Below are 15,064 nucleotides of genomic sequence, written 5' to 3'. Positions count from 1 at the left end.
GTGTATATTTCCACTATAATTTATGGCCGGTTCTGGCATAAATTATAGTAAATCTGTGACTAGAGCAGTGTAAAAAGACAAAAAGTTGCAAATTATTGCACAAATATGACGTGTGGCAGAATTTCTGACTTTCTAACACCAGAAAACTAGCGCTAAGTCATTCATTAATTCCCTCCTTAGACTTTTTTACAATTAGTTTTTCAGCTATACTATCCGTATGTCAGAGATGATGTAAGAAATTTTTTTTAAAAGAAAAACTTTTCAAGGGGTTGTTCAGATTTTTGGTACCGTAAGACTAGCGGATCATGGAGGAATGACTAGGTCAGTGCCCGCTTTAGAAATCCAAATGTAGGGTGTCTCACTGTTAAGCCCCTGTTACCCACTACTCTGATGTTCTTCTTTATTTTTTCTCCACGAAGTGGACGTAGAAGGTCTACCAAGGTCTTTTCTGCAATTCCAGGTCCTTTTGTAATAATCAATAGCAGTGCTTCTGTAGCGGTTCACTGTGTTCTCCTTCTGTGCGTTACATAGTACAGTGTTCCAGGATTCAATTTGCTTTGTCTCTCCAGTCTAGATTCCAGCAGAAGAACAAAATGTGAAGTTTCAGGCTTCATGTTCCTTAATCTTTGTTCCAGGGTGAAACGAAAATTCTGAAGCTGAAAAATCTTAGACCTCAGGATTATGCCAATTACAGCTGTATTGCCTCAGTGCGAACTGTCTGCAACATCCCAGACAAGTTGGTTTCCTTCAGGCTTTCCAATAGAACAGGTAAGACTTTATTGACCCAATGTTCATTTCATGCTAATATTATATATTTTACACAGAACTGAATGATCTTTCATATCAGCATTGGCTCCAACTTCCAGGTTATTTAAATCGACTGTCCGGTCCAGTGGGGAAGTCACATTAGATATGATGTCTAATTGGTTGTCATAGTTAGGACAACTTTCCTAATTTACTCTTATACCACTTACACTTTAGTCATAAAATTTAAAGCAACACTAAATGTAGAAAATGTAAAAAAAAATGTTTTATAGAGGATTATAAAACTGTGAGAAATATATAAAGAATCTTTCTATAGGTGTCCCAGAATATCAGTCATTTTTCCTTCTCCTTCACACATACCTGTCTCTGACTGTAAGGCAACTGGCTACAGCAGGATCCCTTCTCAGTGATCTGTCTGCAATAGAAAACCAGGAACTTTAAGTCCATCCCTTTTACTAAGCCCCACCCCTCATCTGTCTGTCAACTGATAGTAGAAGGAATCAAAAGATTACTATCTGTGTTCTCTGCAAGATTCCTACAAGACTATTCTGGGGAGTTTATCAAAACTAGCGTTTTATAAGCCAGTCTGAAATTGTACTGCACTGGAGTTAAATTTGACAAGAAATTCGTTAAGAAGTGTACACTTCTTCATATATTTGGCGCATCTTTGCCTGTCCATGAGCCAGAAATTCAAATCTACGCTTGCAATGTGCTGCTGCAGATTTGCGGCACCACTTATGCCAATTTTTGGCATAAGTTATAATAAATCTGTAAGTCCATAAGAGACCTCACTCCTACTGCTAAACCCAGCCTTTCATAAAGTGGCGAGAGAAGCAAAAAATTTGCACATTTTAGTGTAAATATGGCATGCACCAAAATGATATTGTTTTTAACGCCAGAAAGCTGCTGTAAAGCCTTTCATAAATTTCCCATTTTATATTTCAAGAGCTTCAGAAAATGTTGCAGACAAACACTAGGAGCAAATTTTCTTTCTTTTTACTTTTATCATTCATTTCTAGGTTGAGTGTTCCTTTAAGGAGCAAATACAGGTAACACCATATGGTCCCCGCTTCACCGTAATAGTGCACATCTGAAGGTTTTGAAGCTAAAGTAGTATTGTAACAGAATGGATGAATGATTGTCAACTACAATAAGCTAGAACATTGCCAGACTCCCAGTGTTGTTGCGGGTGTCATTTCTAAATGCTCAAAATTAATTTTGTTTTTAGGCAAAGTTATATTTAGCTGTTTCCATCTGGAATTAATTGTTGTCAAAGAACATTTTCATTTCATCTGACACTATGATTACAACTGAGTATAATTAATAATTAGATAAAAGCTGAGATATTTTTGAAAAAAAATGGGGGCTGCTATAAATCTTCTGTAAATACATTTAAGGGGGACCACCAGTTTGGAGAGGAACAAGCCGATGTATTTTTGTCTTAATGATGATCTCTCACTAGAATAGATTACCTCAAGAGCGGAACAAGAGGGTGTTCATTGCTGCCCCCAACCTCAAGAGGTGCAATAGATTTCTGAATATCCTAATGCATATAGGTGGAGGTATAGTTTTCACTCTTCTCTCTTCTGGTTATTTTGTACATTAATGGTCACTGGCCAAAAAGTATAAACAATGAGGGTCAAGACAAAGTTCTTCGGGGAATGACTTCTATCCATCTATGTAAGGCATTTGTTTATGATGAACTGCACTTTACAATCCGGAAAAAATATCAAGATTTTAATATTGAAGGACTATTCCCATCTTCAAAATTTACAACCTATCTACTGTGGCTTGGCTCTTTCCTCAAGTCCAGGGGATTCCAGTGGAGGCCATTCAAAAGTGGTGCCAACTCTCCATTCAGTTCTGTGATAAAAACGGCTGGCGTGAATAAGGAAATGGGGGACTCAGGATTTCCGTTCTCTTGTTAGGGTATCAAATTTTTCCCTGATGGGTATCTGCCCAGGATTTCCCAGTGCTGGCACATGCCCTGATACCCACCAGGAGATACCTATCCATACTGAAATAGTGAATTTATGCCACACTACAAGTCCATTAGTATTGTGGCCTGTTATAAGGTTGTATTTTACTCTTGAAATATTAAATTCCCCCTATGTCCGTGGGTAGCAGAGTCACATTGAGCGTCACTCTACAGCTCCCTCCGTTTGATGAGAGTAGGCTCACCCAGGTCACCATGGGCCTCCCAGCCCAGTGGGCCGTGGCCTCTGCCCAGGTTTTCCTGATGCTGGTACTTGCTCTGATACCCATATTACAATTCTACAGCAATATCTGTTCAAGCATATCAGCCTATCAGAAATGTCAAAATGAGCCTTAATTGAAGGTATTGTAGTAGCCAGTTCCAGTGTAATTATATTATATTATATATGTAATGATTAGCCTTTTTAACTTTCTCACTGAACGCTGTATATCAGGACCATCTCTGGCAATCACGCTGTGTGATGAGACTATTCAGTTATTTAAGCTGGATGGAGACAGCAAATTTCATGCTGAGATTTGTACGTATCCTGTGGCTTTAGAGTTAATTCGCTGTCATCTTATTAGGGTGTCTGCATATTTGATATCTATTTGCATTTTTTATTACATTTGCTGTTTATATGTTTATATAATGTTTAAAGATAAGGTACTTTTTTTTTTTATGCAAAAACATTATATATTCATATACCGAATGTGCAAAATGACGATAATCTGATTACCCCCGACCTCCAATGAGTAGTTTGTGAAGGCAGCATGAGATCTTCAGTGTAGAAAATAAACAGTAGGGTTCCCAAGTATTGTCAAAGGAGGCACCAGCTTCACTGCTGATGGTACACCCATTTCCATCTAGTCCTGGTGCTTTAAATAAAACAGCGCAACAATATGTAATGTGAAAACAATGGGGGGCGGGGATTGGCACACTCTCGGGTGTTTCATTGGAATTTGCAACATGTTTGGACCAAATCCCCCAAAAAGCATACACTGAAGCTTGAAGCATGCAATTGAACAAATTCTTAAATTTTTACATTCAAAGCGATGATATTCTGATTTCACCATCAGATGGCACCATAGTAAGAGAACAGATAGACAGTGTTACATACAGACACTAATATATATATATATATATATATATATATATATATATATATATATATATATATATATATATATACACACATGTATATGTGTGTGTGTGTGTGTGTGTGTGTGTGTGTGTGTGTGTGTGGTTGTGTGTGTTGATAATTAGTGAAACTCTGCTAATTAAAGCAAATTGTAACACTTTTGTGTAATATTTTGTACAATGAAAAGTGCAAAAATAAAGTGAAAAGGACTTGTTGCAATTTTACATTGATGGCCTATCAGGACCCCGACAATCAGATGAATGGAGGGAAAGCAGAACTCACTAGAGCAGCAGTAACGAAACAGCGACATACATGTGTTAGTGGTTGTATCTGGTACTGCAGCTTAGTGCATTCAAATTAATAGACATGTGTTATTGTATCGGTACTGCAGTGAATGGACTGTGGTGCCGGAATGAGTTCTGACGATCCCAGGGATGGGATTCCTACCAGTCATACATTGAAGATAGGCCGTCATATTAATAATCCCATAACCTCCTTGAGGGCCTCTTTTATTATTTTCATACATTGACACATCATGACATTAGACCTGGTTGTATAGAAATCTTGTGAAGCAATAGGACATGAAAGACAAATTTTTGCTCGCTTGGTTTACTAAAAAAAAAAAACAAAAAAAAAAAACTGATTACGCATCTATTAATCTGCCAAATGACGATTGGATCTGTACATTGTGACCACGTCAACATTATAGCAGCCTACAAATATTTGCATGGGCTTTATTGACCTGAATTTTAGAACTTAATCTTTTTAATGCTTCTTTCTCTTATATAATGATGGCTATGGAGAGGATAAAGTTAAAATAATCTAAATAGCACAAAACACATCCATACAAAGGACTCAGCAGTCAGATAATACAATTGTTCAAGGTCATAATCCTTCTAATACAATACTGCAGAATCTTAGCCTGGAGAATTAAATTCCTCTACTGCAGAATTTAAACTATATCTGCAGAAATGAACATGTTAATGATTAAACTGAAGGAGACGGCCCGTCTTCCGAGAAATTAATAACTACTTCCCAATATCGTAGCTTAGCGAAGAAATCTACTCACAAGAAACAAATAGGAAATTATTTCAATAAAATTTTTGGGTGACAACCACAATGTGCTTCACCATGGAAAATATGACAGGGTCATATACTTTTGATTACGTATTCATTATAATAGTGTTTTTTGATAAGGGTGCTTCATAACAATGGCATAGTGTAATCTCAAGCAGCAGGAAAATCAGTAGGGTATGATCTCCTCTAATGGAATCGGTAGATCAAGGACTTTTTGCTCCTTAAGCCCCATCTCATTCAACCAAGGGCATATCTAAGGGACATTGGGCACAAACTCAAAATTGGACCCCTAATCTAAGTACAAGTGAGCCATTTCTCTTGTAGAATAGAAAGGTAGTATAACCCTTGGGTTGGTTCCCCATTAGTAAGGAGCAGCGGGTTGTGGACCCACAGTGCTACTTAGGGCCACCTCTAAGGGCAATATCTAAGTAGTCTCCCTGGTATTCCTCCTTTTACCCCCTTGTGGGGATTTGGACTTCACTGTGGGGAGACTACCAGATCACTATCTCTTGAGATGGTCCCGGTGTAAGTAGCAGCTGGCCAAGCGGCCCAATAGACAATGGGCTAACAGATAGCAGGATGCCGACTGGGCTAGCAGATAGCAGGATGCCAACTCGTAGCAGGATGCCGACTGGTAGCAGGTAGCTGGATACAGAATGGTAGTGGGTATCTGGATACAGATTGGCAGCGGGTAGCTGGATATGGACTGGTGGAGGGTAGCAGGACACAGACTATTAGTGAATGGCAGGATACAACCTGGTAGAGGGTAGCTGGATACCGACAGGTAGTGGGTAGCTGGATACAGACTGATAGCAGGTAGCTGGATACAGACTGGTAGCTGGATACAGACTGGTAGCAGGTAGCTGGATACAGACTGGTAGCAGGTAGCTGGATACAGGCTGGTAGTGTGTAGCTGGATACAGACTGGTAGCAGGTAGCTGGATACAGACTGGTAGCAGGTAGTTGGATATAAACTGATAGCAGGTAGCTGGATACTGACTGGTAGGGGGTAGCAGGACATAGAATGTTGGCGGGTAGCAGTATACAGACTAGTAGCGGGTAGCTGGATACAGGCGGGTAGCTGGATACAGACTGGTAGCTGGTAGACGGATATAGACTGATAGCAGGTAGCTGGATACGGACTGTTAGCGGGTAGCTGGATACAGACTAGTAGCGGGTAGTTGGATATAGACTGGTAGCAGATAGCTGGATACAGATGGGTAGCGGGTAGCTGGATAAAGACTAGTGGCGGGTAGTTGGATATAGATTGGTAGTGGATAGTTGGATACAGGCTGGTAGCAGGTACCAGGACACAGACTGTGGATAAAGACTAGTGGCGGGTAGTTGGATATAGATTGGTAGTGGATAGTTGGATACAGGCTGGTAGCAGGTAACAGGACACAGACTGTTAGTGGGTCGCTGGATACAGACTAGTAGCGGGTAATTGGATATAGACTGGTAGTGGATAGCTGGATACAGGCTGGTAGCTGGTAGCTGGATAAAGACTGGTTGCTGGATATAGACTGATAGCACGTAGCTGGGTACTGACTGGCAGGGGGTACGACACAGGCACGACATAGAATGTTAGCGGGTAGCAGGATACAGACTAGTAGCGAGTAGCTGGATACAGGCGGGTAGCTAGTAGCTGGACATAGACTGATAGCAGGTAGCTGGATACTGACTGGTAGAGGGTAGTTGGATATAGACTGGTAGCGAATAGCTGGATACAACTAATAGCATGTAGCAAGGTGCGGACTGGAATCGGCAAGCAAACAGGAACCTTTTGGGGAAACAACTATGTTGAACCAAAGTTGGTCAGGAACCAGGTGATCAAAGGAGTTGCCTTAAATAGGCCTGGAGTAACAGGAATTGGATAGTTTTTCAAATGCGTGCGCTGGGCCTTTAAGAGACAGATGTCGCCACGAGCAGAAGGAGAGGCAGAATGGAGACGCCATTGGCCACGCACAGCAGAGAACCAGGCTGTTACACCCTTACTTTGTTTCCTCATGTAGAAGGTCCTCCCCGGAGAAGAAAAGTAGGGTCAAGCTAAGCTGAGGTAAATACGCACTATAGGCCAATGGCTTTATAATAAAGATAAGTGTAACAATAGCATAGTGTCCTTTTACCCAGGAGTGAAATCCATAGGGTATTATTTTATTTTCTGGAACTTGTAGGTCAATGACTTTTTGCTCCTCTAGCCCCATCCCATTCAATTAAGTTCATTTACTGCATAGAGGACATTGGGCACCATAGCAAATAACAAAATTGGGCCCAATCCCCTGGTCTTGGTTCATAATATATAAAACCTCAATCTAAGTACAGAAGGGCTTAGAGAATAGAAAAGTAGTGTAACCCTTGAGTTCGTTCTACCTCTGTTTGCACACTGAAGGGTGTAAGGGGGCAAGTAACAGCACTACCTGCCCCCACCCCAAATCCGCACATATAAGAAAGCTACGCCCCAATTTTATCCAATAAGGTATTTCTAGTAATAATATGACAATGGACTATATGAACCTGTCACTTCGCGCGCTGTTCTGTGTTGAGCTCTTTTTGTGCAAAAGAATGTAAAAGAAAGACATTTCCATGGGCAGAAAACGGCTAAGAACCTAAATGAATAATACAATCACGTTGTACACGATTATGGATAAAATGATGAAGTACTGGGATCAACCAATGGGATGCTGTTATTATTTTCAATAAAAAAATTTACACTGCAGCGTATCACACGCTTGTGAATTTGTCATTCCGGGACTAGACAGATGATGTCATCAGTAGCTGCCTGTGCCGCCTGCGTATATTTGCAGCATAAACTAGACTTTATCCTCTCTTTTTATTATATTTCTTACTATAACAGACAATAGTAGATGGATAGTTCAGGGACTACTATGTGTTTGCAGCCATGTTGTCTGTAGTAGAGCTCAAATTTTCCATGACATGTAACCCGAGACTGGAGGGAAGCTGCAGCATTAGGCACCCTCCCTCTCTCTTCTATAGACGGGTGTGTGCTAGTATTTGGTGTCATCATGATGCGTTCACACAGGGGAAAGTGTAGGGTAGTGACTACCATTATATGCATAATTACAAGAGGTTAAGTAATAGTCACAATACACCTGACGTGATATTTGCAGCACAAAGTATAGTATGTAAGTATAGTAAAGGATGAGATAAACTGAAAGCTGACTTAGGCTTCGTTCACATCTGCTTCGGGGCTCCGTTCATGGGTTCCGTCTGACTTTTCCATCAGGGGAACCCATGAACGGAATCCAAACCATAGGTTTCCGTTTGCATCACCGTTGATTTGAATGGTGGCGGATCCAGTGCAAATGGTTTCCATTTGTCACCATTGTGTAAGGGTTCCGTTGTTTTGACGGAATTAATACTGTAGTCGACTGCGCTATTCATTCCGTCAAAACAAAACAGAACCCTTACACAACGGAGACAAATCGTTTGTTTCAGTTTGGATTCCATTCATGGGTTCCCCTGACTGAAAGCTCAGACGAAACCCCTGAGTCCCGATGCAGTTGTGAACAAAGCCTTATAGGGGTTTGTTCTCCTTCCTCTGGATCAACACTGCATGAATAATATGTGTTACTATGTTACTAGAAATTAAAAATTAAAATCTCATCTATAACTATAACATTGATAGCTTATCCTTAGGTAACCCATCAATGTTTAATCAGTGGGGTCTTACCTCTGGGCCCGCTCGCCAATCAGGGGCTGCAGCACTCCTGCGAGCTCCATGTCCCTTTCATTATTTACATAGACATAGCGGTTTGTCTGTACGAGTGGCTGTACCTGGTATTGCAGCTCATTACATTGGCTCATACGACCATCAATGTTATAATCCCAGATAATCCATTTAAGTGTGTTACTGATAAAAAAATAATAATAATGATAGAAACATGGAAAATTCACAGAATATGATCTGCAGATATGACATTTATTGGCATTATTCAAACTAAATTTACAGAATTTCATTTTGAGTCTATTTATCTAAAAAGTGATGGGGTTGAAAGAGCCGCAATTGGCCCTGCGGAGCTTTTTTTTTTTTTTTTTTGCATCCTTGAAATGGCAATAAAAACAAGAATAAAATCTCTTGGGAAAAAAAAAAGATAAAAGATTATATTTGGATGGCAACAATGTAAATCAATTTAGGCAACAATTGTCATAATGATCCTTGAGACTGTTGTCATTATCACAATGATCTCGGATTGATTTACTGCGGCTATGATTTAAGGAGTAATTATTTACTATGTTTAATATGTTTTTAGGTGAGTGAAGAGAAGGTGTCTTAAGAGTTTTGTGGAAGGACATGGGTTGCAGCATGTGATCAATTAACTTGCTATATATATATATATATATATATATATATATATATATATATATATATATGATTCCTGCAACTTCAAAATATACTTGTTTCTCCTATCATTTTGTGTATACATCTCCTATGCTGACCTATGTGTCTCCATGATTACAGACTACAAACAAACTCTGTGTAGTCTGATACTGCAGTCATGTGTTACTCCTTTCTATCTATCTTTTATTTCTTGCTAACTTACATGACTGCAGGATCAGATTACACAGAGTTTGTTTGTAGTCTGTAATCATGGAGACACATAGGTCTGCATAGCAGCTGTATACCTGAAACGGTAAAAAATATTTCATCAAGATTGCTTAGAAACATTTAATTTTTTACTTTAGCATGAAAGATGGATTGTAAAGATGTGTCAATCATGATGGAATGCCACAATACTGCTGTTGGGCAGCAGAGGTGGCTAAGAATTTGTCTGACAGTGTACTGCAGCAATATGTCTGGGGCTATAGGAAACAATGGGTATACACACCACTGCAATGTCCCACATTTTTTTTTACAAAAATTAAGGAAAAAAAAAAAGAAAATCTTTGCCTTACCACTATCAGCACAACTCCGATATTCCTTTCTAACACTATCTGTCCATTTGATTAAAATTATAAAAATTACCGGAGATTTTAAGGTTCAATGTTGAGAAGTCGAGGTGCTGACATCTGATGTGTGACCAACAATAACTCATTTTTACAATCTGTGCTACTTTTTTGACTGAGCAATTTCATCCCCTCTATAAATCAATACACAGGAATCCGCAAGACAGATGGAAGGTAAAGGAGGAATTTATTAGAATCTTTAAGCTCATTTTAATTCTAGGCAAAAGCAAAACAAGTAATTAAACTTTAGCACATTATTATGAATCATGGTAAACCTCTCAGCCTCGTAATGCCTAAAATATGGACATGTAGTGTCAATCAAGTCATATAAGCATCCAAGCAGCAAAATAACAACAAATTCTCAAAACTTGTCATTGAGCCAACTAAAGGTATAAAGAAATGGGCTCAATATACTAATGGAACTTGGTAGTATGAAATCTACCATCAGACCCTTTAAAGGACTTCTATATTAAAGGTAATTAAGAAATGGCGGCATACCGGTTGCCATTGTTTTCTTATAGCACCGGAGTTATAGTTGATCCTTGTCCGGGAATCTCTTCACGGGTGTGTATGTGCTCTCTAGACTTATATTACATTTTCTGCGTGTTCTACTTTCCGTTTATATGACATATATTCCTTGTTAGAGGGTTGTTTGAGATTGTACCAGCCAAAATGGGCCAATGTAAAAGCGTGGAAGAACTTTATCTGGAGACTCGCAGATATGTAAAGTAATCAGGGCTGGATCAAGATCTGTGAGGATTCCAAAAATACCGCCATAACACACTGCACAAAACAATGCCTCGACAATACCAAAATAACAGAGCTATAAGGTGCCTCCATAATAATGCCATACACTGCACTAATAATATCGACATATACTTAATACCCAATAACAGTGCTTATTTAAAGAGAACATTTCACTTGCCCATACATGTGCAGCTAAGTGCAGCATGTAATGGGCAGGGCTGCACAAACCCTGGGGCACTTAAAAAAAATCCTATCCTCCTCCGTTATTTAGATATCAAGGCCATTATATTTGGCGCCCGATATTTAAATAACCCCCTGAACTGTCAATGGGGCGTGTAATTGGCAAGGCGGCATGTAACATCTGTGTGACACTGTCCAATCAGCTATGGACAGTGTCACAGCAAAAGCTGGAGAGAGAAGAGCGTGTGCGCGTGCACCTGCGGATCGGAGCTGTGCCAGCATGCGCTCACATCCTCTCACTCCAGCTCTCGGCAGACAAGGACGACAAGACTGTGTGATCTCTCGCAGGGATTTTCTTTGTACTTCGTGTCAGCAATCTCAGAAATCACTACAGTTAGCTTTTCCACAGCTTTAAATGGCTGAAAACAGAAAATGATAGATTATATTCAATTTATAATTTTAAATTATAAGACATTTGTTTTGATATGTGAACCTAACTATATATTTACCCAGATGACCTCATACCCTATCAATTTGGTGTGCTGCCAAAAAGACTATATGCTTCTTTATGCATTGGAATATCCAGGGCACAGACCATTCCTATGATCTGCAATTAGTGTCATACTCTGCCGATGGTGCTATTTTAATACTGTGCTAAGAGGTTTTAATTGTTAGTACATTCGCTTTTGCCAGAGCCCTGTAGTAAGAACTTTTTTACTGGAGATTCTGCAAATTCACTTAGTGACTTCTAACACCCTTATAATTTGATAATGTGGTGTATCCCCCCATACATCCCATATAAAAAGTTATTCAAAAATATTAAATGTAGTCATTCAAATCAATGATGAGAAGGTGTCTAAAGTAGAAGAAGGATTCATCTCTCCACAGAACGCATTTCTACTGCTGCAGAGTCCAATGGTAGTAGGCTTTACTCCAACCCACCTGACATTGGCATTGCAAATGGTAGTCTCAGGCATTTGTGTGGCTGCTTGGCCATAGGAACCCAATTCTCGACACTCCCAACAGACACCTTCCCCAAGCAGGGTGTAGGCTCGGGACAGATGACTTGTATCTTTTTTAAAAAATTGGTAAAATTGTCTTGTGTGTTATGTAAATAGGTTCAATGCGCTGCCGCAATATTCTATGATATTGTGGAAAACACAAAAGTCACCCTTATATTCTTTCTACACTTCCAAGAAGTCCCAGCTTCAGAGGTGTGACATTTCCAGAGAGTGTTTTATAATCTTACTCTAAGAAGGTTATTACATTTTTTTGAGAATCAAGGTTGGCCTCTTAACGTTCCAAAAGGGCTCCTATATAATTTTTAGATACAAGTTGTGTTGCAAAAGTTTCCCTAACTAAAATTCATAATTTGTTAGGAAACGGTAAAGCGTGCCTGAATTGTAAACTCTCTATGGCACGTTAAGGTCAATGTAGTCTTTATATGTATAATGTTTAATGTTGAAAATAAATTATATTGAAAGCTTCAGGATAATTTCTCATTTTAAAATGAACCCAAACAAGTCTGACGTAATCAATATTACATGCCCTAAAAACATGGCGTCGACAGCACAAGCAGCTTCTCCTTTCACATGGTCCTCAGAATATGTTAAATATTTAGGCCTGAAAATCTCGCCCTCGCCAGACTCTTGGTTCTCCCTCAACTTTACTCACTATCATGGAAAAGACCATAACTGATTGGAAAATTCCATATATTTCATGGGTAGGGAGATGCAATTTACTCAAGATGTTGATAGTTTCCAAATTAACGTACGTACTCCAGGCGATGCCTATCTTCCTACCACAACTTTTTTTCCAGAAAGTACATAGTAAAATGCTTAATTATATGTGGCACAACAAGGGACATCGCTTAGTCTTTAAGACCTTAAATCGCCCTAAACACTTAGGAGGTCTTAATCTCACTAATGTTAAGACTTTCTATCAGGCTACTCAATTACGTAGGATTAGAGACTGGCATAACAACTGAAATGATACTTATCTATTGAAGAAGAAATGTGCGACACCTTCTTGACACAAATCTTATTACGTGCTACTAACTCCTATGGGACCGTTTCCCGTGCAAACTTTTTAACAAAGGCATCCATAGAGGTATGGAAAAAATTATTCAAAAATAAAGAAATATGCCCCAATCCCTCTCGGTTGACTAAACTAGGTGACTTGATAGGCAAGAATTAAGTCCCAACACCAAAACTGCCCTGCAATCTAAGTTGAGAGGGAAGGTATTGGGAGAGTTGTTACAGGATGGTACGTTTCCTTCTCTGGAACAGCTCCGATTGGAATTTCCTCGAGCCTACCTGACCCATTTACTTTATATGCAATTACCGTCAAACAATAAAATGCAATGGAAACAAGGGAATATCAATAGACCTCTGACATGGTTTGAATCCCTGACTTCTGCCTCGCACTTATCTTGACAATATATAAGAAACTTTTTTCTCTAGATACAGATGCTCCATTACCGTATATTGGCTCATGGGAAAAAGAGTTGAACAGTAAACTCAGCTCTTCTGACGTTCTTCAAGTCTATAGATCTAGTTGTGGACCTTCTAGATGCGTAACTTTACAGGAAACTTGTTATAAACTTGTAAGTAGATGGTACAAAACTCCTGCCTTACTCTACAGAGTTGATAGCTCCATACCTTCGGAGGGTTAGAGATGCCACAAACACACTGTAACCTATACTCACATTTGGTGGGAGTGTGAACCGATCAAACCTTACTGGCAAAAGGTAGAACATATTCTTAAGCAATGGTGTCCACAGGCAGCCTCCCTATCTCCAGTTCTATTATTCTTAAATATCTCGCAGAAGTCCACCAACTCCACTGGTAAAACCCTATTGTCCTACTTACTGTTAGCCGCTAAAGCTTTGAGTCCATTTTATTGGCGGAAAGAAGAAACTCCTCCAGTCTCGCAGTGGCTGAAAAATATTGCCCAAATCTGAAGAATGGAGGAATTGAGTTTCCTAGCTCAACGGAAGCCAAGTAAATATACAAAAATTTGGCTTCCTTGGCTCACCTTTCTTTCTGATCCCATGGGCTATGGTTGCTATACATCTTCTTAGATCTATTCATACCTTACACATGTGTATGGGTCTAGAATTAAATATTGTATATTAGGTCTGACTCATTTCCCTATAGAACCAGTAATGACTAAATGTTAATCTGTGTAGAATGACACATGTCCTGTTTACTTTGATATGTCTTCTGTCTTTTTGGATATAATTGCGATTTCTTTTTATATGTATATTTTGAAATCACAGAAAAATCAGCTGATCAAAAAAATGACGGTAAAATGTAATCTTTAATTAATGAATTGGGATAAAAAAGGGAAAATTATTATCCCTCCAAATAATGATTCAAAAAAAATAATAATAATAAGGGTTTCTTTTGTTCATTGGGTTGAGAGAACAAGAAAAACAACTGACCCAGGTATACCCTATCAGGTCACCCTTCCTAGTCGGAGTAACGCCCCTACTCAAGGGACGACTCCAATCTCCAACCTATACCCTAGATACCCTATTAATGGCCTAGCCATTTCTTTATTGTGAATATCAGGTACAATGGGACCTAGATAGGCAAGTGCACAAATAGAAAAAGCAAATATGTGCAAAAACTTCAAACTGATCACAACAATGGGTAGGCGCAAATTAAGAAAAATATATACTCATACAAAAACATACCACAACCACCAGACGGAGGTTGTGAATGATGAAAAAGAAATCAGTATGTCTAGAGAGGTGGCTCTGATTTAATTATAAAGATAAATATTATAAACTGCGTTCCAACGCGTTTCCCCTGAAATTTATCAGGTTCAGCAGGGAACAAAACTAGTAGTCAAAAAGAAATAGTCAAAAAAACAAATAACAAAATCAATACATGTAAGACATAATGCAACAGAAATGGATGTAAAAAGTCTTACTGGTTCAACATTATCAGCAATTTACAACGGCAAATAAAACCAACGTATCATGTGGGGTGAGGCGCTCACGTATGTAGTACAGAGAAGGTTTCAGGGGAAACGCGTTGGAACGCAGTTTATTATATTTATCATTTTAAGTCAATCAGAGCCACCTCTCTAGACATACTGATTTCTTTTTCATCATTCACAACCTCCGTCTGGTGGTTGTGGTATGTTTTTGTATGAGTATATATTTTTCTTCATTTGCGCCTACCCATTGTTGTGCACAGTTTGAAGTT

General features: G+C 39.1%; 1 protein-coding gene across 4 annotated transcripts in view; it reads left to right on the top strand.

Moving 5' to 3' along the window:
• MDGA2 (MAM domain containing glycosylphosphatidylinositol anchor 2) overlaps nt 1-15,064 on the top strand; it is a 392,414-nt gene that overhangs the window by 256,258 nt on the left and 121,092 nt on the right. For all 4 annotated transcript variants that reach the window (XM_075843991.1, XM_075843990.1, XM_075843989.1 and 1 more), the window contains exon 5: nt 636-768. In XM_075843991.1, the coding sequence (XP_075700106.1) occupies nt 636-768 (133 nt within the window). The remainder of the gene's footprint in view (nt 1-635; nt 769-15,064) is intronic.

The sequence above is a fragment of the Rhinoderma darwinii genome, chromosome 12 (genome assembly GCF_050947455.1).
Source record: "Rhinoderma darwinii isolate aRhiDar2 chromosome 12, aRhiDar2.hap1, whole genome shotgun sequence".
NCBI lineage: Eukaryota > Metazoa > Chordata > Amphibia > Anura > Rhinodermatidae > Rhinoderma > Rhinoderma darwinii.
Note: the sequence above shows the minus strand (reverse complement) of the source record. Positions and strands in the feature narration are given on the sequence as shown.